Source organism: Macaca fascicularis, chromosome 3 (genome assembly GCF_037993035.2).
Source record: "Macaca fascicularis isolate 582-1 chromosome 3, T2T-MFA8v1.1".
NCBI classification, from domain to species: domain Eukaryota; kingdom Metazoa; phylum Chordata; class Mammalia; order Primates; family Cercopithecidae; genus Macaca; species Macaca fascicularis.
In genome coordinates this window covers 122,865,571-122,889,012 of record NC_088377.1, presented here as the reverse complement: position 1 = coordinate 122,889,012, position 23,442 = coordinate 122,865,571, and the positions used below count along the sequence as shown (strand labels likewise).

General features: G+C 35.5%; 1 protein-coding gene across 16 annotated transcripts in view; it reads left to right on the top strand.

The window, feature by feature from the left end:
- The window catches only part of MIOS (meiosis regulator for oocyte development), a 36,946-nt gene extending 13,713 nt beyond the window's left edge, over positions 1 to 23,233 (top strand). For 8 of the 16 annotated variants that reach the window (XM_015447708.4, XM_074035463.1, XM_005550128.5 and 5 more), the window contains 8 exons: positions 2,564 to 2,818; positions 5,112 to 5,281; positions 7,946 to 8,011; positions 8,848 to 9,006; positions 14,777 to 14,929; positions 16,052 to 16,256; positions 21,695 to 21,824; positions 22,748 to 23,233. In XM_015447708.4, the coding sequence (XP_015303194.2) occupies positions 2,564 to 2,818; positions 5,112 to 5,281; positions 7,946 to 8,011; positions 8,848 to 9,006; positions 14,777 to 14,929; positions 16,052 to 16,256; positions 21,695 to 21,824; positions 22,748 to 22,844 (1,235 nt within the window). In that variant the 3' untranslated portion in view covers positions 22,845 to 23,233. Of the gene's footprint in view, positions 1 to 2,563; positions 2,819 to 3,907; positions 4,171 to 5,111; positions 5,282 to 7,945; positions 8,012 to 8,847; positions 9,007 to 13,271; positions 13,456 to 14,776; positions 14,930 to 16,051; positions 16,257 to 21,694; positions 21,825 to 22,747 lie in introns of those variants that run through there. The other 8 variants (XR_012432644.1, XR_012432642.1, XR_012432643.1 and 5 more) reach the window with 4 other exon arrangements.
- The last annotated feature ends 209 nt before the right edge of the window (positions 23,234 to 23,442 follow it).

Below are 23,442 nucleotides of genomic sequence, written 5' to 3'. Positions count from 1 at the left end.
TATTTTAGACTTGCCACAACCTAAAATCAGATAATCACACAAGGTTTTTAAAAGTATGAATTAGGTATAAAAGAGAGTTTAGACCTTTGACTATATACTGTTTTACCTTTTTTTTTTTTTTTTTTTAAAGAGACAGAGTCTTACTCTGTCACTCAGGCTAGTGCGATCTTGGCTCACTGCAACCTCGGCCTCCTGGGTTCAAGCGATTCTCCTGCCACAGCCTCCCAAGTAGCTGGGACTACAGGTGCATACCACCACACCCAGCTAATTTTTGTATTTATATTAGAGACCAGGTTTCGCTATGTTGGCGAGGCTGGTCTCGAACTCCCGACCTCAAGTGATCTGCCTGCCTCAAGTTCCCAAAGTGCTGGGATTATAGGCATGAGCCACAGCGCCCAGCCTAAAATTTTTCTTAAAAATCATTTAGTCTGAATACTTGGAAAGAGTAAAAATAGGCCAGGCACGGTGGCTCATGCCTTTAATCCCATCACTTTGGGAGGCCAAGGTGGGTGGATCACCTGAGGTTGGGAGTTTGAGACCAGCCTGGATAACATGGCGAAACCCAGTCTCTACTAAAAATACAAAAATTAGCCGGGCGTGGTGATGTGCACCTGTTGTCCCAGCTACTTGGGAGGCTGAGGCAGGAGAATCACTTGAACCTGGGAGGAAGAGGTTGCAGTGAGCTGAGATCGCGCCATTGCACTCCAGCCTGGGTGACAGAGCAAGACTCCGTGTCAAAAAAAAGAAAAATTTCTATATGTAATTTAACTTGCAAATGACAAGTTTTTAATATTTTCTTATTTTTGCTTGTGTTTGTTTATACCTTTAAATTCTTGACCAGAATGACTATAGTTAAATTAACTTTGGATAGTGTATTTTCATTCATTTACTATCTCATCATTTCCATGGGTCAGGAGTCTGGGCACACCTTAGCTGGGTTCTCTGTTCAGAGTCTCAGAAAGGCTAAGCAGAAGGTATCAGCCAAATTGTATTTCTTTCTAGAAGTCAGAGTGCTCTTCCAAGTTCATGGAGTTGTTGTTGGCAGAATTCAGTTCCTTGCATCTATAGGACTGAGATAACCATTTTCTTGCTGGCTAATGGCCAGGGGCTGCTCTCAGCCCCTTAGAGGCTATTTGCAGTTCCTTGCCACATGGCCTTCTCACAGACCCTCTCACAGCATAGCAGCTTTTACGTCTTCAAGACCAGCAGATCTGTCTCCTGCTGCTTCTCTCTTACCTCTAGACTGTCTTTCAAAGGACTTACTTGATTAATCAGGTCAGGCCCACACAGGATAATCGTCCCTCTGATTCACTCAGTGAGCTGAGTAAGGGCCTTAATTGTATCTGCAAAATGCTTTCACCTCTGCTATATTCTGTTATCTGGAGACAAGTTACAGATTCTACCTGTATGCGAGGGGAGGGGTTTGTTTACACAAGAGTGTGGTTAGGTGGGGGGGGGTGGGCAGGAATGCAGCCCTTCTTAACAGTTCTGCCTACAACCAACAAGTTTAATGAGGAATTCTAGCAACTATCTGTTTGTTGTTGATCTAGTTATGTACAAATGTATAATTGCAGTATTAGATATAAATATATAAATGTATAATTACTGTAAATTAAAAATGTAAATTACTACAAAAAATAAAAGTTGGTAATGTTGGACATTCATGTTGCCTAATTCATAATTTAGTTTATTCTGAAAATCCTTTTTGTTAAAAAACATAAATATGTAATGACAATTTTGGTGATAAAATTTTCTAGAACATTTAAGAATTTGTTATTATAGTTTTTAAGTGTCATCTTTATTCATTTTGACTTTATTTGGCACGAAATATCATCCTAAGTGAAATTACCTTGTCATTAGGATCAACTGCCTTGATTGCAATGTAAATAATGCTACAAGAAGACAAGGGTTTTTTCTGAAAAAAGAATGAGAAATGAAGTTTTCTGATTTAGTAAGGGGAAAAATAGCCTTCGAGTTAGTTCCATTGTGTTTTAAAGTTATTACTTACCTTAAACTTTCAAAGTACTTTGAAGTCTGTAATCTTGTTTTTTAATGTACAGAGAGAGAAGGAAGAAAGCAAGAGCACTTTTACTGGATTTCAGACAGTAGGGATACCTTGTGAATAAAACAGACAAGACACCTGGCCTTTTGGAGCTTATGTGCTAGTGGGAGAAGAGATTAAGACTGAAAACTAAATTAATAACTAAATGGGAGCACATGTTAAGTGCTAAAGGAAATAGAGGAAACAATGGGTGGTGAGTTAGATAATAACAGGTGTATCTATTTCAGATTAGGTGGCCAGGCAGCTTTCTCTGAAGCAGTAACTCAGTCCATCTGAGCATTTGCTCTTACTTCAGTAGTTCTTTGGTAACTCAAGGAGCTATTGTACTTAGGAACATGCAAAATATGTTTTATTTGTGGCATATTTCGTATTTACACTATTGTAAAATTATAGCCGAGAAGTTAAATATTCTAAATGTGTCAATATAGTTCTCTGTAAAACTGACTTATTTTCCAAATATATTTTGAAATAAAACAATATAAAAATGTTTTGTGTTTTTAGGAATGGTGGAAAGCAGCAGACATAATTGGAGTGGATTGGATAAGCAAAGTGATACTCAAAATTTAAATGAAGAGAGAATCTTAGCTTTACAGCTTTGTGGGTGGATAAAGAAAGGAACGGATGTAGACGTGGGGCCATTTTTGAACTCCCTTGTACAAGAAGGGGAATGGGAGAGAGCTGCTGCTGTGGCATTGTTCAACTTGGATATTCGCCGAGCAATCCAAATCCTGAATGAAGGGGCGTCTTCCGAAAAAGGTATTAGGTTATAAACTGAGATATTAGTTATAATCTAAGATGTTAGCAGTTCATAGAGTCTTTTAAAGAAAAGAGGCTAATAATTTTCAAGTATCTAATCGCTTAAAATTTTCATTTAATTTTTGTTGGAAGAGAAAATTAGCACAGTAGTCTGTCTATAACAGTAAATACTTAACTCACCTCTTCTGCCATGGTTTAGGTCTGTAAAAACAAAGATGCGTCTTAAATGTCAGTATAATATTATAAGGAGTGCTCAAGTGTGTCCATTTTCAGTGTTTTCTCCTTTAAAGATAGTTCACATACATTTTTAAAAATATTTCTTCTTAAAGATTAGGACTTCTTTAGCCTACAAGTATTTTTATGATCCATATTTGAGTGTGTTCTAGTTTATACTTTCTTTTGGATGGTTATTGTTTGACCTTTAAGAAACTCTGAATGACACTTTTATTTAGGCTAATGCAAATTCTTATAAAAAGCATACTTTGATCTTCAAAAATGCTTCTTGAGTCTGGCGATTAAAATATAGTTTTCATTTAGTATTTTTTAAAAAGAAAGAAACAAGATAAGGTTTTTTTACTCTGGCATTTTGCCAGAGGATCCTCAGAAAAACAAATCCTAATCCAAAACCTCAGGGTTTTTTTTCTTATCAGGAATATTTCACTTGGAAATAACTAAAATATATATAGCTATTGGTCTTTAGTACACCTAAAAAATCATTTCTGAATATTCAGAATACTGAATACTTACTTGCTGGTCCATTTTGAAACCTTTATGGTTCAGCTGTAGCATAGAGAAAAATATGAAATTCACTGTAATATATTTTTTTGCAGTCTAAAAGTTTAAAAAGTTAATGTTTTGCTCAGATTGGCATGTTTTCTTTCACCTTTGCTCTAACAAAAGTCCTCCTCATTTAAGACGGCAATAGAAAATATGTGATGATGGAAAAAAGAATTGGTATTTAAAGCCATTTCTCATTATAATTTTGCTATAACTTGAAAGGGTGATAACTTTCCTTATCTTGTGTACCTGGGAAATTTCTTAGTCGATTTAAACACCCATACTAACAATAGGGAAATTGTATCTTTCCAGTGATTTTAAAGACTGAAGAGAAGACTTCTGTGAGTCAAACATTCTTTTCCATTTAGAAGTAAATTGTTCTATACAAAATCTAAAGATACTTCTTTGCTATTTTTATTTTTTATTTAAAAGACCTTAAATCTAATATATTAGGCAAAGGAAGCAAGCACAAAGTAACTTGGGAAAATGTTTATAGAAATGAGAGAAATGAGGAATATAAAGCTGTAAAGAACATAAAGTGGGAAACACTGCTTTATTTGGAAAAGAAAGAAAAAGATTAGAATCAAGAAATAGAATAAGAAAACTTATATAATAAGTGTAGAAAATACTTGAGTGAAAGTTAAAGGAAAATTTAGTTTTCTCTTTTGAAACTGAACTTAGGTTAGAAGACTAGGCAGCCATACTGCTGAAGGCAAAGTTAGCAGCTTATCAGCATGCATCTAAACTGCTAAGAACAAATGTTTAAAAGACTATTGGTAATAAATGCTTTGTTGCAAATGGCTCTTAATGCAGTTCTGTGGTAATTCTTATAGTTTATTTTGTCCTGGAAAAACTGTAAGTGTAATACTGTAATTGAAGTTTTGAAATATTACTTTCTGCACTTTGCATTGACACTTATATATGTAAGTATCTGCATTATATATTTTGGAATAGGAAAATAAAATGATTTTGAGTATTGCAGTCTTGAGATGCAATAATATTCACTATAAGTGTTTTTGAAATACTTTTGCATTAATAAACTTGTTAAAGTTGACAGTGATTCTGGTAGGATGACTTTTCTTCATTTAGCAAGCAATAGCATACATATATGGGAACATATACAGGAATAACATATATAAGACCCTGCCTGGAATGAGAACGTGAAAATTAAAAGATCTGCTTTCCTGCATAGAGTTTGCACACGTGGGCATGAGTTTTATAAGGATAGAAATGTTGTGCTTATTGTCTTTGCCAAAGTTTCCAGTCTGAATCAAAACCGAAAACCTTTTTGTTTTGTTTTGTTCTGTTTTTTTAGGGTAAGGTGCAAGTTTATTAAGAAAGTAAAGGAATAAAAGAATGGCTACTCCATAGGCAGAGCAGCCCACAACCCTTATTCTATGAGCTCATTTTTCTGAGGGTAAAAGTCACCCTCTGATTTCTATTTATGGTTTAAGAAATGTAGAAGAGATAGTAAGCTTTTGCTCACTTTGATTAGCTGGCTGTTTTTAATATGCAGGAGATCTGAATCTCAATGTGGTAGCAATGGCTTTATCGGGTTATACGGATGAGAAGAACTCCCTTTGGAGAGAAATGTGTAGCACACTGCGATTACAGCTAAACAACCCTTATTTGTGTGTCATGTTTGCATTTCTGACAAGTGAAACAGGATCTTATGATGGAGTTTTGGTAAGCTAACTTGTTCTTTGAGATCTTCCTTTGGATTAAGATAGGAGTTTTTATCTAACTGTTAAAATTTTCAAATGTCTGTTGCATAAAATACTATATTTTGATGCATACGTTATTTAAAATAAGGCATCTTGGGCTTTGTTTTTTGAGCAGCTTTTCTTGAGTGTGATTCCCATCCTGGAGTTAGTTAATTGATATCCAACTGGATTTGATTTTTATGGTTTTAATAATACAATTTACAGATATAGAAGGAATATTTTATCCTTTAGCTTAAGAACTGAGCTGTAGAAATCTACAGCTATGTAAACATAAAAATATATTCGCTATTTAAATACACTGTGCACACATGCACATGTGCATGTGTGTGTGTTTAGTTAAGTAAAACAACTCATGATTATTGATCAGTTATGGTGGAGGTGGCCATACATCTTGTCTCAGTCTTTGTGGTTCCTGTTGGGAATGATAACAGTACTTACAGTGGACTATTTCAGCTTTTTATTTGGTCTTTGTGTTATTCTTTTTCTCCTCTGTTTTAGCCACCTGTGATCATAACACTATCAAATAGGTTCTTTATCACAGAATGGGGAAAGAAAGAATGAAGTGAGATTTGCTTATCAGTTTTAGCTGTTGGGTTTTAAGCTAAACAATAGTACTACAACTTTCTTTGCGCTGCTTGGCTTCTTTCTAACAATGGGAAGAGCTTTCTACACTGAAATTCATTTCTGTGTCTGCTACTATACCATTTCTTATCAATTATACATTGCTTGGATAAGTGATTTAAGTATTAGTCCCTAAGAATTTGTAAAAATAAGTATTTTATTTGAGCAGATTAATGAAATGTTTAATAAATGTGTATTTTGCACTTTATGTATTTTATTACTTTTAATAAATTACTATTGAACTTTTCTGACTACTTCAAAATAATATATATAATGTTAAGACTGTTTATTTTTTAACTGTAACCTTTTTTTTTAAACAAGACTTTAAATGTGTCTTGAAGAGATAAAATAATACTTTCAGGAAGTGTTAGAGAATGATAGAGACTAGATAAACGAGTGGATTGTTAACTTTTGAATTGATAAAGATGTATATTGTTTAAATATTAAATTCCTGTATTTTGAGTGACCCATAATAAGTACTTTTCTTTTCCTTTTTTTTCTTTCTTTTTTTTTTTTTTTTTTGTTGTTGTTGTTGAGACAGAGTCTTGCTCTGTACCCACACTGGAGTGCAGTGGCGCAATGTCAGCTCACTGCAACCTCCACCTCCTGGGTTTAAGTGATTCTCGTGCCTCAGCCTCCCAAGTAGCTGAGACTGCAGGCATGTGCCACCATGCTGGCTAATTTTTGTATTTTTAGTAGAGACGGGGCTTCATCATGTTGGCCAGAAATATCAATTCTGGTCTCGAACTCCTGATCTTGAATGATCCACCTGCTTTGACCTCCCAAAGTGCTAGAGTTCCAGGTCTGAGCCACCACGCCCGGCCCCAGTATCCTTCTTTTCTTGTACATAAATTTGAGTTATTAGGTAACAGTCATCTTGAGTAAGAAGTTCATATTTCCAAGCTGTTTCATTTATGTATTTAGTTATGCTTTATATATAAAATAATTAATGTTGCTCTGTTAAGAAAATGTTAATAGTAAGAATGTGAAAAGTACTGAATTGGGAAGTCAGAAAATACAGGCCTGACTCTTTGCTCTGCCCCATTTACCTTAGCCATTCAGTTAACTTTTTTGAGTATTACTTTCCTGAGATGTAAAATGGGACAGAATAATGTTTATAACCCTTTCCAGATCAAAATTTTGTAACATATGCAACTGAATCTAAGAGTTAAATCTAGTTATATGAAATATGTTCTCTCTTTAGGGCAAAACCATATTTTATCATAGAACAAGTATGCTAAGATAGATATCAGCTGAAGTGATTTTACGGTTTAAAAAGTAAAATTTTCATAGGATGACTTCAGTGGAAATTGGATCTTTTTTCCACCCTTGAATTATTTTTACAAATCACAAAATTAATTGTACCTTCCTACATTTGTAGTAAATATATTTCAAAAGTGTTTCATGATATTGACAAGTTTACAAAAATTTTAGTTATAATGCCTCTGAAATCTTTGCCACAAACCACCTATATAACAACTTTAGCCACAAGAGTGTATCTGTTTATGTTTTAAAACTTGTCACTTTGTAGTTGGAAACGTATATTGGTATTTTTCTAAATTGTATACTGGTGTAGCCAATTCACGAATTTCTTAGACTTACTGATTAACTTAGTAGCCAAGGAAAGATTTCCTTAGTTCTCTAAAATTAATTTCTATGATGGAAAGATTATGTGGCATCTTAAATTTGATAGACTGTACATCATTGCTTGTCTTTTATATTGGAGTTATATAAGACTGACCTGGATTTTTAAAAACTGAATTTGGCCAGTGTTTAAAAGGTAAATTTTTACTTTGCAAGGACAAAACCTTATTGCTGAATTCCCGGAGAGTTAACATCAAGAAAGGCATCTCAGGCAATTAATGGCTCTGCAAGATAAATATAACTTGCTAATAAATTTGGAAATAAACGTATTCATTTTACTTATATAAAACATTTAGTCTCTGCAAAAATTTAAAACTCACTGCACCTAGAAGTAACTCCTTGCTTTTTCTCTTCTTTCCAGTATGAAAACAAAGTTGCAGTACGTGACAGAGTGGCATTTGCTTGTAAATTCCTTAGTGATACTCAGGTAAAAACTGATTTGATTCCACATTTGAAGTAATTAATATATACTGTCACAATTATTGTAAGAAATTAGTCTTCATAATTATATATATATGAGATTGATAAGTAAATTCTTCTAAAAAGTATGGTAAGAATATATTAGATCAAAATATTTTGAAAATGTCTACCATAACTAAATTTATTTGTTTAGAATACTGACTTAATATTTTAGTATATTTCTCCTTTGGAGGGTAAGACTAGTTAGTAGGTAAAGATGTTAAACTCACCTCTTAGTGATGCTGTGAAAGGGTTCCTCATTTTTAATACATTAAACAATGCTAAATGCCTATTGTGTATATAGTGAGGGGGAAATGCATGTAAACAACTAGTAATACTATGTGCTGAGTACTATAGTAATGAAAAATGCTGGGGGAATATGGAGGAATCTTGGCAAGAGTTTGGGGTGGGTTGAAGTCAGGGAAGACCTAAAGGAGGTTATTCTTGGTCTTAAAGTTCCCTTGCAACTCAGATTTTGTGATTCTGTTACATACTACTATGATAGACAGCAAAAACTTCGCAGAATAATGAGGACAATTCTCTTTAAAATAATAAACCATCTGTAGTTCTTTTATGGATTAATTATCAACATAGTAAATGCCTTTTTAAAATATTTTAAATGATTATGGATACTGCTTTGAAATTTGTAATAGATGCAGACTCCTTAGTTACATATTTATAGTAAAGTCTTTTGTTTTAAAATGTTTTCCATTAGGAATGAAATTGTTCAAAATGTAGTAGTTTTGAAGTACAAAATACATAGTGAAACAGATTGCTTTAGAAAAATCACTTTAACTTTTCCAGTTAAATAGATACATCGAAAAATTGACCAATGAAATGAAAGAGGCTGGAAATTTGGAAGGAATTTTGCTTACAGGCCTTACTAAAGATGGAGTGGACTTAATGGAGAGTTATGTTGATAGAACTGGAGATGTTCAAACAGCAAGTTACTGCATGTTACAGGTCAGTGCAGTTTGACAGCAGCTTTTAAAAAAGTAACACTATTCTATATTTTCTTTCCTCAGATGAAAGTAAATATGCACTTTTGTTTGCTTAGGATCTTTAGAAGGCATTTAGTTTTCACCTAATCAGTTGATCTGCTGAAGACTTGTGCCTTATCTTACTGTCCCTAAGCCTCTTCATTGAGTTATCCAGTTTTTCCTTTCAGTCTGAGAAAGGCCAGTCTTGACTGCATCTGAATTTATGTAAAGCGCAAATGGAGTAGAGAAACCTCTCTTCAGTTTCTCCAATTGTTGACATAACTGTATCTTCTACAAGAAAGATTGCCTTTTCCTGATCTGGACTATAGTCTTACTTGAAGTGCCGAAGTCTAGTTATACCACAGCTCTCGGCTTTCATTTTCTCTTTTTATTATCAGTGGGGGTGATTTGGAGTAACCAATTTATGTATATTTTCTCAGTTTTTACTGTCCAGTGACTAAAAACAGATTCCAGGCATAGGTTGCTGTCTACTTTACTTTTGCTGGAAATATGGTAAAATTTAGAGTATTCTCCTGAGATTTCCCGTAGCCCTTCAGCTGATCTTATCCTTACATGGTGTTGGTACCTTCCTCTTTCCTGCCCTCATCCTCCTATCACAGTATGGTAGCACACCGTGTTCTGAGTCAACATAGGAAAATGCCCCCTCTCCCATTCCACCTTCTTGTGCATATGTAGAGATACTAGCCCACAGACCACAAAGTAAACTTACCTAGTGTATAAAGCCACTGCCCATGGAAGAAAAAGTACCATTCTATGACATTTTTTCTTGCTGAAATAAAATTATGTCATTTAAATTAAACTGTATATATATGGCTACAGATGGCTACAGAGTGCAAATGGGTTAGTAACTTCTTAGCGAGGTTTATAAAATATATTTAAAATGCAGACAATACAGATCTTGCTTTTTTAAAATTCAGTCTGATAATCGCTGCCTTTAATTGGAGTGTTTCCTTACATTTATATGGTCATGGTTAAGTCTACCATCTTGCTATTTGTTTTCCATTTTGTTTTTCCTTTTTCCTTTTGTTCCTATGTTCCTTTCCTACCTTATTTTGGGTTAATATTTCCATGTTTCATTTTATTGCCTCTATTGGCTTTTTAGCTATATCTCTTTTCATTATCTTTTTTAAAAGATGTTGCTGTAGATCTAACAATGTGCATCCTCAACTCATCAAAGTCAACATTTTACCCCCTCGTGCTTCACATTTCTCATCCGACACATCATGCTTTCTTTCTACTTTACCCTTTCTTATGTCACTCTGATACTTTCCGGGTTTTACTTCATGCTTCACAAATGTCACAACAGTGTGACTTCATTTACACATCCATTCCTTTGTCCTGTTGTCATATATTTTACTTTTACAGATATTATATACTCTAACTTACAGTGTTTTTTTTAACAGTTATTTGTCATTTATGTAAATTATGAAAAGAAATCATGGGCTTTTATGTTTATTCACTTATTTATCATTCCTGGCATTCTTTTTCCTTTCTGTAAATCCTATAGCATTCCTTGTGTTGTAGGTGACAAGATTCTCTCAAATTTTAACTGAAAATGTCTGTTTCACCCTTATTTTTTCTTTTAACACTTTAAAGATGTAGTTTCACTCTCTTCTGGCCTCTGTTGTTTCTGATGAGAATCAGCTATTTTTATACTTGTTTCCCTGTCTGTGATGTTTCATTTTTTGTTGGGTTTCTTTTCTTTCTTTCTTTCTTTTTTTTTTTTTTTTTTTTTGAGACAGGGTCTCACCGTATCACTCAGGCTGGGGTGGATTTCAGCTTATTGCAGCCTCCTGGCTCAAGCAGTTCTCCCACCTCAGCCTCCCAAGGAGCTGGACCACAGGTTCACGCCACCACTTCTGGCTAATTTTTTGTATTTTTGACGGAAATGGGGTTTCACCATGTTGCCCAGGCTGGTCTCAAACTCCTGACTGCAAGCAATCTGCCCACCTCGGCCTCTGAAAATGTTAGTATTACAGGCATGAGCCACCATGCCCAGCCTAAATTCTGATTTTTAATGTTTAAGTAAATTTGTTTTCCTTGCAACCATCAATAAAATGTTTTCTATTATTTATATATAGGACAATCTTTTTGGGTTTCCTCCAAGATTTTTTCTTTACCTTTGATTTTTCAGTAGTGTGACCTTAATGTGCCTGGTTGTGGTTCATTTTATCCTGCTTGTGGTTCACTGAGCTTCTTGGATCTGCAAGTCTGTTTTTCATCAGACTTGGGAAGTTTGGGGATATTCTTTCTTTAAATATTTTTTTTTCTGTCTCAATCTTACTCTATTTTTCTTCTAGGATTCTTATTACATACGTATTAAACCACTGCATAGTGTTCGTAGGTGCCTAGGGCTCTATTCTTTTTCCTTCTATGTTTTTTTTCCCACTATTCTTCAAATTGGTTAATTTTTTTGTTTGTTTGTTTTTTGTTTTAAGACAGAGTCTCGCTGTGTCATGCAAGCAGGAGTGCAGTGGCACAATCTTGGCTCACTGCAACCTCCACCTCCTAGGTTCAAGCATTCAAGTGATTCTCATGCCTCAGCCTCCCGAGTAGCTGGGATTACAGGCATGTGCCACCACACCTGGCTAATTTTTTGGTTTTTTAGTAGAGACATGGTTTCACTATGTTGGCCATGCTGGTCTTAAATGCCTGTACTCAAGTGATCTGCCCGCCGTGGCCTCCCAAAGTACTGGGATTACAGGCGTGAGCCACCGTGCCCGGCCCAGATTTGTTGATTTCTGTTGACTTATAGACTCTTCCATCGTCTCCATTTGCTGTTAAACTTCCCAGGGAATTGTTTATTTCAGTTATTGTGCTTTTCAGTTTCAGAATCTTAACTTTGTTATAGTTTACATCAGCAGTCCCCAACCTTTTTGCACTAGGGACTTTATAGCACCAGGGGGTTGGTTTAGGGATGATTCCAGCACATTGTATTTATTGGGCAGTTTATTTCTATTATTATTACACATAATGAAATAATTCTAGAACTCACCATAATGTAGAATGAGTGGGAGCCCTGAGGTTATTTTCCTGCAACTAGATGGTCCCATCTGGGGATGATGTGAGACACTGACAGATCATCAGGCATTTAGATTCTCATAAGGAGTATGCAGCCTAGATCCCTCACATGTGCAGTTCACAGTAGGGTTCTCTCTCCTATGAGAATCTAATGCCGCCACTGCAGAGCTCAGGCAGTAATGTGAGGGATGGGGAGCAGCCGTAAATACAGATGAAGCTTTAAATCATTGCCCTGCCACTCACCTCCTGCTGTATGACCCAGTTTGTACCAGGCTACGGACCTGGGGGTATATTGGGGGTTGGAGCCCCCTGGTTTACATTTCTCGGATCAGATTCCTTATCTCTTTACTAATCAAAACACTATTTTCCCAAGCCCTTCTAATTTGGTCAGACTCAACCTCTGAACTGTTTTTTTTGTTTTTTGTTTTTTTTTTTAGAGTCTCACTCTGTTGCCCAGGCTGGAGTGCAGTGGTGCAGTCTCCGCTCACTGTAAGCTCCGCCTCCTGGGTTCATGCCATTCTCCTGCCTCAGCCTCCTGAGTAGCTGGGACTATAGGCACCCACCACCAGCCTGGCTAATTTTTGTATTTTTAGTAGAGACAGAGTTTCACCTTGTTAGCCAGGATGGTCTCGATCTCCTGTCCTTGCGATCTGCCTGTCTTGGCCTCCCGAAGTGCTGGAATTACAGGCGTGAGCCACCACGCCCGGCCTGAACTGTTTTCTTTACAGATCATGTTGTGGTTTTCTTTACAGATCATGTTTAGGCTTTACTGGAGAGGATCTAGAGAAGACTTACTGTATATGTATTGACCAAATTCTTTCTTAGTTTATCTCCTTCCTGCCATATAAGGGGAAAGAATGAGATATGAAAACATCTTATTTTTCTGTGAATTTTCTTTTTAAATCAGGGATTATATGCTACTTTGGTACTTAGTTCCGCCTAGTCGGTCGTAATTAGGGCTAAAGTAGACCTCTACTTTTTTAAGAAATGAAATTGTAAGCTATGTGTTTCACTTGTTCTTTTAGCTAAATTTAACTCTGGTAATTAACACCGAATTTAATAGATGAAAGATATGTTGCTTCAGTTTTTGATTGGATGTCTAAAGATTATATTAGCTGTTATGATATTTGTTCTTTTTTTTTTTTTATAAGTAAGATATATGCCAGGTTCTCTCTGAAATTGTATTTTCTATTGGCCCCCGAGTAGGACTGAGAAAACTGACCTTCAGATTGATGCCAAAGCTTCATTGGAAGTAGAGACTTTCTCTCCTTTCTGCATTATGTAAAGTTAAGGAAGATATCCTGAACAGGGCTGAAAGTCTTCTAAGAAAACCTAAAGTGGCCGGGCACGGTGGCTCACGCCTGTAATCCCAGCACTTTGGGAGGCCGAGGCGGGCAGATTACCTGAGGTCAGGAGTTCAAGACCAGCCTGGCCAACATGGTGAAACCCGTTTCTACTAAAACTACAAAAATTAGCCGGGCATGGTGGCACACCCCTGTAATCCCAGCTACTCGCGGGGCTGAGGCAGGAGAATTGCTTGAGCCCGGGAGGCAGAGGTTGCAGTGAGCCAAGATCGTGCCACTGCACTCCAGCCTGGCCAACAGAGTGAGACTCTATCTCCAAAAAAAAGAAGAAAAGAAAAGAAAACCTAAAGCGAGCATAGATGAAATGTGGAATGTCACAGCTGCCAGGGAAAATACAACTTTAGGAAAATTCTTACTGGCAAGAACTTGAAGTTCTTAATGAGAAGAACTCTAAAGTAAATTTAACTAAAACAAGGTGTTGCTTTTAACTGTGGCTAGGAGCAAAAGAACTAAGAAGGTATTTGGTTTGGTTTTGCTTTTTCTTGTTGTTTTATTATTTTTAAGGCAAGAAATGTATGTTTTAATGGAAGGCAAGAGTAAGAATAGACGGGTTTAACTTACGGATAAATAAGTATATAAAAGCAGCATCTTAGTTTACCATGCATTGCTAGATAGGAAGGACCAAGCTAACTGTTAGTTCAGATGTGACCAAGCAATTTTGGTGTGCATTTGGACTTTTATTTATTTATTTTTTTTAAGATGGAGTCTCACTCTGTCACCCAGGCTGCAGTGCAGTGGCGCAATCTCGGCTCACTGCAACCTCCGCCTCCCGGTTCAGGCGTTAGCCTCCCGAGTAACTAGGATTATAGGCACCTGCCACCACACCTGGCTAATTTTTGTATTTTTACTAGAGACAGGGTTTCACCATGTTGGTCAGGCTGGTCTCGAACTCCTGACCTCAAGTGACCTGTCTACCTCGGCCTCCCAAAGTGCTGAGATTACAGGCATGAGCCATCATGCCCAGCCTGTATTACATTTGTATTTGATAGTAAACAGAGTTTGTGAACCCAGAGGTTTTTAATTGCTGGGACAAAGGGTATTCATATCACTGTTTACAACATTCAACCACGAAGTTCTGTTTTCTTAAACTTAACTAAAAGGTAGAAAATACACTTCCCTGGCCAGGTATGATATATAAAGTATATATTTATGTCATTAGTGGAACCCAGCTTGAGATAAATTAATGGAGCTTCCATAAATTTTGTCTTTATTCTCATTAGGAGCCAGCTTTTGGCAAAAAAAAAAAAAGCCTATTTCTTCTGTTACTCATACTTATATGCTACCCAGAAGTCTCTGGCCTAGCCAGGAGATTTTAAATAATTGAAGTAATTCATGTTTTCATTTTAGGGTTCACCTTTAGATGTTCTTAAGGATGAAAGGGTTCAGTACTGGATTGAGAATTATAGAAATTTATTAGATGCCTGGAGATTTTGGCATAAACGAGCTGAATTTGATATTCACAGGAGTAAGCTGGATCCCAGTTCCAAGCCTTTAGCACAGGTAAGTACATTGTTTTGGAGAAAATCAAATTGTAACATGTTGATGTTCAATTTAATAAATTATTATTAGCTCATTATTTTGCTTATATTGAGTTCCCATTGATGTCTTTGTCTTTTCTAGACTGAGCTTTGTCCTTGATCTCCCTGTCCTTTGGTCCTGCTTCTTGCTAACAGTCATCTCAGTGGCTTGAGCTTTAGTCTGAGATAGAACAAACCACAGCAGGCCTGAAGTTTTCCAGTATATTTCCAGCCCTTTCAGATTCTAAACTATTATATTATCTTATAAATTCCACTTGTGTATTAAGTTTTTTGGCATTATTTATGTGCAGTAAGGCAGGATTTGGGTTTTTCTAGACTTTAGCAGTATTACCTATATCTGTATGTTTAATTACACATGGAAATTTTTTTTAGCATTAGTTTAATAAAAGATTATTGTCACATAAGGTATATCACATTAAATCACTGTATCTTACTTCAGATATCAAATATTATGTTATCCTCAATATGGGCACTGGATGGTGCTATTTTCTTATTTTAGGAACTTGAGAAAGTGCTTATATTAAAACCAGAGTGTTTATAAAATAGCATTACATGGTAGTACATGTTACTAATCTATATGATAAGTGATTAAGACCCTAGCAATTTACTGTAAAACAAAACAAACAGTTTCTATTGCTATTATTCTAAAAATTTAACTATTTACCATTATAAGATTGTTAACTCCTTTTTGTCTTAGGAAGAGCGTTTTCTTTATAAGAAAATTTTGTTCACAACATTACATCACTGAACTGTGGTTTAGAAGTCATACTGGAATATGTTGTAATGTCCCAGTGTGAATTCTGAAGTCACTGTTATTTCTAAAATGTTGGAGTCTAAAGTTTGAGTTCTTCCACCAATTTCAGTGATATTAGTAAGAATATAATTAAAAAGGAAGTATCCAAAAAATGTAATTGCTAAGTACAAATTTTAAATGAGAGCTAGCCAACCTTAGCAGATAAATTTTGAAATATAAAATAAAGTTTTTTAGAAGTATTTAAAAATAATTTGTTAGGAGCAAACTAAGTTATTTAGCATTCCATTATGGTTTGCATTACATTTATTTTTTCTTTCATTTGTTTTGTAGGTTTTTGTGAGTTGCAATTTCTGTGGCAAGTCAATCTCCTACAGCTGTTCAACTGTGCCTCATCAGGGCAGAGGTTTTAGTCAGTATGGTGTGAGTGGCTCACCAACAAAATCTAAAGTCACAAGTTGTCCTGGCTGTCGAAAACCCCTTCCTCGATGTGCGCTTTGTCTCATTAATATGGGAACACCAGTTTCTAGCTGTCCTGGTATGACATAATTTTACAAAATACTTTATGAGCTGAAATGATTCTTACATAATTGAGTTAATGTTGCAAATAAAATACAAACTAGCTAGAGTTTGTTATTATTTCTAAGAAAGGGCAGTTTACTAGCTTGAAAGCTTTTATGTTCCTATAATTTATGAACTATGTAAATTAAAAGTAAAATCTATATCTATTGATACTTCAGGTAATTTCACAAGTTCTGACCAATTTAAAGTTTGTGAGAAAAACTTAAATATGAAATAATCTTAAAATATTACCATTTTCTTATCACTGTTTTCACTAAGGGGAGTTCGTTCAAATTTGATTATCTAAAACTCAGTATACCTGCACCTAATAACAGATACTTTGTATTTCTAAGGATCTTTTGACATCATTAAAGCACTTTGACATTTCTTCTTCATTCATCTTCAAAACCTACCTGTAAAATACATAAGAGAAGGGTCAGGTGCAGTGGCTTATGCCTGTAATCCCAGCTCTTTCAGAGGCCAGGGCAGAAGGATTACTTGAGCCTGGGAGTTTGAGACCAGCCTGGGCAAAATAGTGAGACCCCATCTCTATAAAAAATTTTTTTGGCCGGGTGTGGTGGCTCACGCCTGTAATCCCAACATTTTGGGTGGCTGAGGCCGGTGGATCACGAGGTCAGAAGATCGAGACCATCCTGGCTCATACGGTGAAACCTTGTCTCTACTAAAAATACAGAAAATTAGCTGGGCATGGTGGCACACACCTGTAGTCCCAGCTACTTGGGAGACTGAGGTAGGAGAATCACTTGAACCCGGGCGGCAGAGGTTGCAGTGAGCCAAGATCGTGCCACTGCACTCCAGCCTGGGCGACAGAGCAAGACTCTGTCCTAAATTTTAAAAAAAATTTAATTAAAAAATAATAATAAATAAGAAAATGCATAGAGAAAGTATCAGCCTAGAAGTCATGTCCCTTGACTGCTAGATTTCGGTGCTGCTTCTGCTGTTTGTCAGTTACCTAGTAAATTTATATATATATATATATAAATGAAGGCAATACATAATGTTTTAAATGTACGTTTTAGTTTTGATTTAAATTTTAATCAAGGATTTTTATTTTATACATTGCATACTGACTGATCACTCTTTTATGTTACTCTGGTCCTAATAAGCAGAAAATAACAATTTGGAATATATACATATATACACACAGTGTTTTTGTTTTGTTTCATTTTGTTTTTGAGACAGGATCTCACTCTGTCACCCAGGATAGAATGCAGTGGCATGATCTCGGCTCACAGCAACCTCTGCCTTCTGCCTCCTGTCTCCTGGGCTCAGGTGATCCTCCCACCTCAGCCTCCCAAGTAGCTGGGACCATAGGGTTTCGCCCTATTGCCCTGGCTGGTCTTGAACTCCTGAACTCAAGCGATCCATCTGCCTCAGCCTCCCAAAGTGCTGGGATTACAGGCATGAGCCACCATGCCCAGCCTATATTTTGTAATGGTTAGAAATATTAAGATTATTTTTTACTCTTTATAGTAAACATGGAAAAACATTTTGGAATAGTAGATAATCAGATATCTTATACCTGGTGGCTGGAATTATTCCAGCTCTTTACCTAATTTGAAAATGATACTGTGGCAGGATTTTCAATTAAAATCATTTTGTGTATTTGGCACACAGGTGTAATGAATAAAGAACTGGTTAGAGTGTGAGAATGTCTGTTTTAATTCTAGCTCTATGACATTCACTCTGTGACATTGAGAGTTACTTGCACCTTCCTCTGGACTGGAGATCCTTTCTAGTGCACACATTTTATAATTCTATTCTGTATCTTATTCATTTAAGTAGTCTGCTTTATCATTACATTAACATTTATGAAAGACTTGCTGGTATCATTGGCTTAGCAATTATTTTTCCATCTAGATGCTTTTTTTAAAGAAATGAACGCAATACGTAATGTTTTAAATGTACATTTTAGTTTTAAATTTTAATCGAGGATTTTTATTTTATACATTACATACTGATCACTCTTTTATGTTACTCTAGTCCTAATAAACAGAAAATAACAATTTGGAATATCTACAACAATGAGAGCACAAGGAGGTAAAATATAGCATAAATAAGTCATATGTGTATACGAACTGAGATATATAGAAATAATTAAATGGAACACATCTTTTGGACCACAAGCCTCAGGAAGCTATAAGGATTATTTGCATTCTTACACCTGGGCACTCTTCCTTTTTGCTGAATATCAGTTTTTCAATCTTTTCTATTTTTGAAATAGGTAAAAAGAAAATAATTTTCTAGAATTTGAAGAAAAATCCTAAAACATTTCAAACTCTTTGTTATGATGACTAATATAATGAATAGTCAGCACTCAGGTTTATCAAATATTAATGTTTTTCCATATTTGTTATAGAATTTTTTCCATATTTGCTTCAGAAATAATTTCTTTATATGTAATACATATTTGAACACTGATTTTACTTGGCACATGAATATAAGGCTGATGTGCTGAGATGAATAAATCAAAGAACCTCTTGGAGCTTTTGGTGTACAATAAGCATACTTAACGAGTATAAAATAAGTGATATTTTCTAGAAAATAAATACTGGTCTACAATTCCATCTGTCATTTCAGAGTCTCTAAAAAGATCTGAAAGTTCAATGCCTTTTAAAAATAAAATTACAGTAATCTCATTTGGCCACAAAACCTGTTCAGAATTGATGTGAGGCTATTAAGATATTTATCTCTCTTATTTATTAGTGAATATTCATGTTTCACTGCAGAAATACGAGTTTGATTACAGGGTGCTTTAGACTACCCTCAAGGTGTACATATTTGCTCCTTTTTTCTAAAATCCCAAACATCCTGGATTCTGGAACACATCTAAACCCCCAACATGAATTAGGACTATTATATAAGGAAAGAATTAGGAATTTTGAGAGTGGGAAATATTACTTCTATCTGAAGGATATCGAAAGCTTCAGGAGGAAGTTACCATTTAAGCCAGTCTTTAAAATTGGTAGATTTAATATATGAAAATTGCAGGGAAGCCTTCCAGGTTGTAGACCAAGAGTAAAAGACATGAACTAGGGTGAAGAGATTGGTAAGTATTATAAGTACAGGGGTGTTGGAAGAGCAAGTGTATTGTTGTGAAAGGACGTAGGAAGTGAACTGCTAAGAAACAGTAGAAAAATTAGCAAGAGCCTGAATATGATCTTTAAAGGCATTGCTGAGCTAAGTTAGAGAATAATAAGCACTGTTTAATCATGGAATCAACTTCAGTGCCCATCGGTGGTGGACTGGATAAAGAAATGTGGTACATATACACCATGGAATACTATGCAGCCATGTCTTTTGCAGCAGCATGGAGCTGGAGGCTGTTTTCCTAAGCAAACTAACACAGGAATAGAAAACCAAATACTGCATGTTATAAGTAGGAGCTAAACATTGAGTACATATCGTCATAAAGAAGGAATAACAGACACCAGGGCTTACTGGAGGGTGGAGGGTGGGAGGAGGATTGAAAAACTACCTGTCGGGTACTATGTTTATTACCTGGATGATGAAATAATGCGTACACCAAAACCCCCATGATACGCAATTTACCTGTATAACAAACCCGCACATGTACCCCTGAAACTAAAGTAAAAGTTTAAAAAAAAGAAAAAGAAGCAAATTCTCTTTTTTGATATGTGAAATCAGAAGAGTCCTAGTTCCAAAATAAAACAGGATCTAATAGAAATCAAGTGCTGGCTAATGGCTCAAGTATCTAAACCTCCCTGGTGCTTTGCCTGCAATCAGAGATTGCATCCATCCATCTTGCTTTGTGATTCAAATAGCTGAAATTTCTACAAGCTTATTTAACTGAGACTTGATATTTTTATACTCAGTTGTGCTTTGAAGATAAGAAATCTATTGAAACAATTCTAACATCATTGTAAATGTCATAAATATTATTTATTCAACAGATGTTTATTTGGTACCTATTGTTCCAAGTGCTAGAAATGTTACAGTAAAGAAAACAAAAATCCCTGCCCTCACAGAACTTAACTTCTGGACAATGACACATTTTTTAAAAGCTAGATTATCTACTGGTTTCCTTCATTTTCTTCTTACGTTATGAGTTAGTGCATAAGTGAAACTCTAGTTTCCCCTAAAGTGTTCTGTGGCACTTGTCTTCATAATTCACTATAAATCTTTTAAAATTTGAAGTCATTTGATCTTAAGCCTTTATACTTGGCAGTGAGGTAGACCTTAATACTTCCAGCTTCATCAGGAAAACATAAGGGTATGCTTGTTCTGATTCAGTCTGTTATCTGTTTATGTTAGAATTTACAAAAACAAAGCGACAAGCACTAATGAGAGCTTTACATAGAGGTTTAAAGTAGTGTCCATATCAGATCTATATTTTATTTATCTCTTCCCCCTTTCCTTTTTACGCTCTCATTATTGTTGGTGACCCTTTCAGGAATAATTTTATTGTGTTTACATCTTAAATCATTGAATTACTTACACATCCTTTCACCTCATATTATTAGCAAAAACAGATATTTTTAAAAACTATTCCTGACTGCAAGATTATCCTTTTGGTCATGAAAGTGTGGCCTGCAATGGTCCAAGCAAAATTTTGAACATAGTTATTGATGCATAATGTCTTTATAGATAGCAAGTAAGTAAAAATATTAAGTCTAATTAAGCAATTGCTTAAGTTACACAAGTCTCATGAAGTGCATTGGGAAACTTTCCACTTTTTCTCTTCTTTCAAAGGGCTTGTACAGATGAGAATTACCTATCCCTTGATTGTTTGTTTTTTTCTTTTTTTGAGACGAAGTCTTGCTTTATCACCTAGCCTGGAGTGCAGCTGTGCGGTCTCGGCTCACTACAGCCTCCAATCCCCAGGTTTAAGCAATTCTTGTGCCTCAGCCTCCCCAGTAGCTGGGGCTACAGGCACGTGTCACCACCCCCGACTAATTTTTGTATTTTTAACAGAGACGGAGTTTCACCATGTTGGCCAGCCTGGTCTCGAACTCCTAGCCTCAAGTGGTCTGCCCGCCTCAGCCTCCCAAAGTGCTGGGATTACAGGCATGAGCCACCACACCCAGCCCTACCTGTTCCATGAATGTTAAGTAAAATTCACTTGCCAACTGGGCCTGGTATTTTCCTTGTGGAAGAATTTTAAACTACTGATTTGGTCTCCCTAAAGTTTTAAATTTAGATTGTTTCTTAGTGGGTTTTATTTTTTTCCATATTTATATTGGCTATTAAAAATGTAGGGGAGCTCCTGTCATTCAGTTTCACTTCATCTAAACTAGAACCTACCATCAAAATTGCTATTTCAATATGATGTGTGATTCATACTTGGAACACAGTTTTAGTAATGCTTTTTGAAAGTAACTTTAAATAAAATATTGTGATACAGTTAATGAAGATCGTTTTCTTTCGTCATAGGAGGAACCAAATCAGATGAAAAAGTGGACTTGAGCAAGGACAAAAAATTAGCCCAATTTAACAACTGGTTTACATGGTGTCATAATTGCAGGCACGGTGGACATGCTGGACATATGCTTAGTTGGTTCAGGTAATCAGCACATTTCTTCTTTGATAGGCTTGGATTTGTGGGGGATAACACAGATTGCTTCTAAATAGTTTGGGTTTATCTGTTAACATTTAGCCAAAGTATGAATTTTATTTTTACTGTCACTCAGACGTTAACAAAGGTGGTATGAACACTTCATCATTAGATATCCTATATAACCTTAAACTATAAAGGTAATACTTGTGTAAGAACTAATTTAAATCTTTTGTATGAGTTAAATGTTTGATAACATTATTTAACTTTATTTGGGGAGAGGATAGTTTACAGTTTTTACAACTGAATATGCTGTAATTTATCATGCAATTGAATTACTAATGAAATGATAAAAGAGCATATCATACTGCTGCCTGAATTCTCTTCTAAGTAAGCTTTTTATGTAGTCATGCAATTGAGACTCTCAAGACCATATTTGAATTTTATTTTGAATGGTGCCAGTGGCCCTGTGCTTCTGATTGATACAGCATTTATACCCAATTTGTCTCACTAGCCAATTTAAACTGAGCACATCCCTGTCACCTTCACAACTGTAAATGAAATATCTTGCCATATATGTAGAAAGTAAAAGGTATGTATTTCTTCTCCCTAAAGTTCAGCTTGGCAGTAATTTATGATTTGATGCTTTTTTCCTCTGGGTTTTAGTTTCTACATTTTTCCAAATGCCATTTTGAAAAGTTGCATTATAGATAGATATAAGTAAACAAGTGGGCACAGTGGTGCACACCTGTAGTCCCAGCTACTCAAGAGGCTGAGGCAGGAGGATGGCTTGAGCCCAGGAGTGTGAGTCCAGCCTGGGCAATATAGCGAGACCCTGTCTCTTTAAAAAAAAAAAAAAAAAAAAAAAAAGATAAATAAATATATGTATGTCTAATTTGGATTTTTAACTGTTATTTGACCTGTTTTTTTAGGGACCATGCAGAGTGCCCTGTGTCTGCATGCACGTGTAAATGTATGCAGTTGGATACAACAGGGAATCTGGTACCTGCAGAGGCTGTCCAGCCATAAAATGTTATCACCTTAAGAGAAACCTTCAAGTGTGGAGCTTTCTAATAGGTGTCCTTCATAGCTCAGAAACATACCTCAGAAGAAGTCATTCATGACTTACCTGTAATGGGAAAATAAATCATTCTATCAGATCAGCAGTTTTGATGTTTGAGTGATTTTGATGTGCTTCACAGAGACAAATGCTGCTGAAATAAACATCACAGTATAGACATGAGTTCTGTTCAGCAGGTTGAAAAGTCTACTTTAGAAAAGCTTTCTAAGTTTTGGTTGAAATTATGAACACTCTACAAGCAAAATTTCTGGAATAGCCAAGAACAGATTTTGAGCCTATATCTTCAAAGCTGAAATTGGATATCTTTCAATAAAATATGTGCACTTTTAAAATAAAATGACTAATTCTATGATTCAGACAATAGTTTTAAGTTCAGCTGTGCTTAGATTTCTTTCAGATTAATTTAAAATTATAGATTTTTACTTTTAGAATTGAAGAGCCCCTATACCACACTGGAGAAGATTTTTTATTACTGTCTGTTATATATATGTATGTGTGTGTGCATATTTATGTGTGTATGTATAGATGTGTATTTTTTAAAGGAGC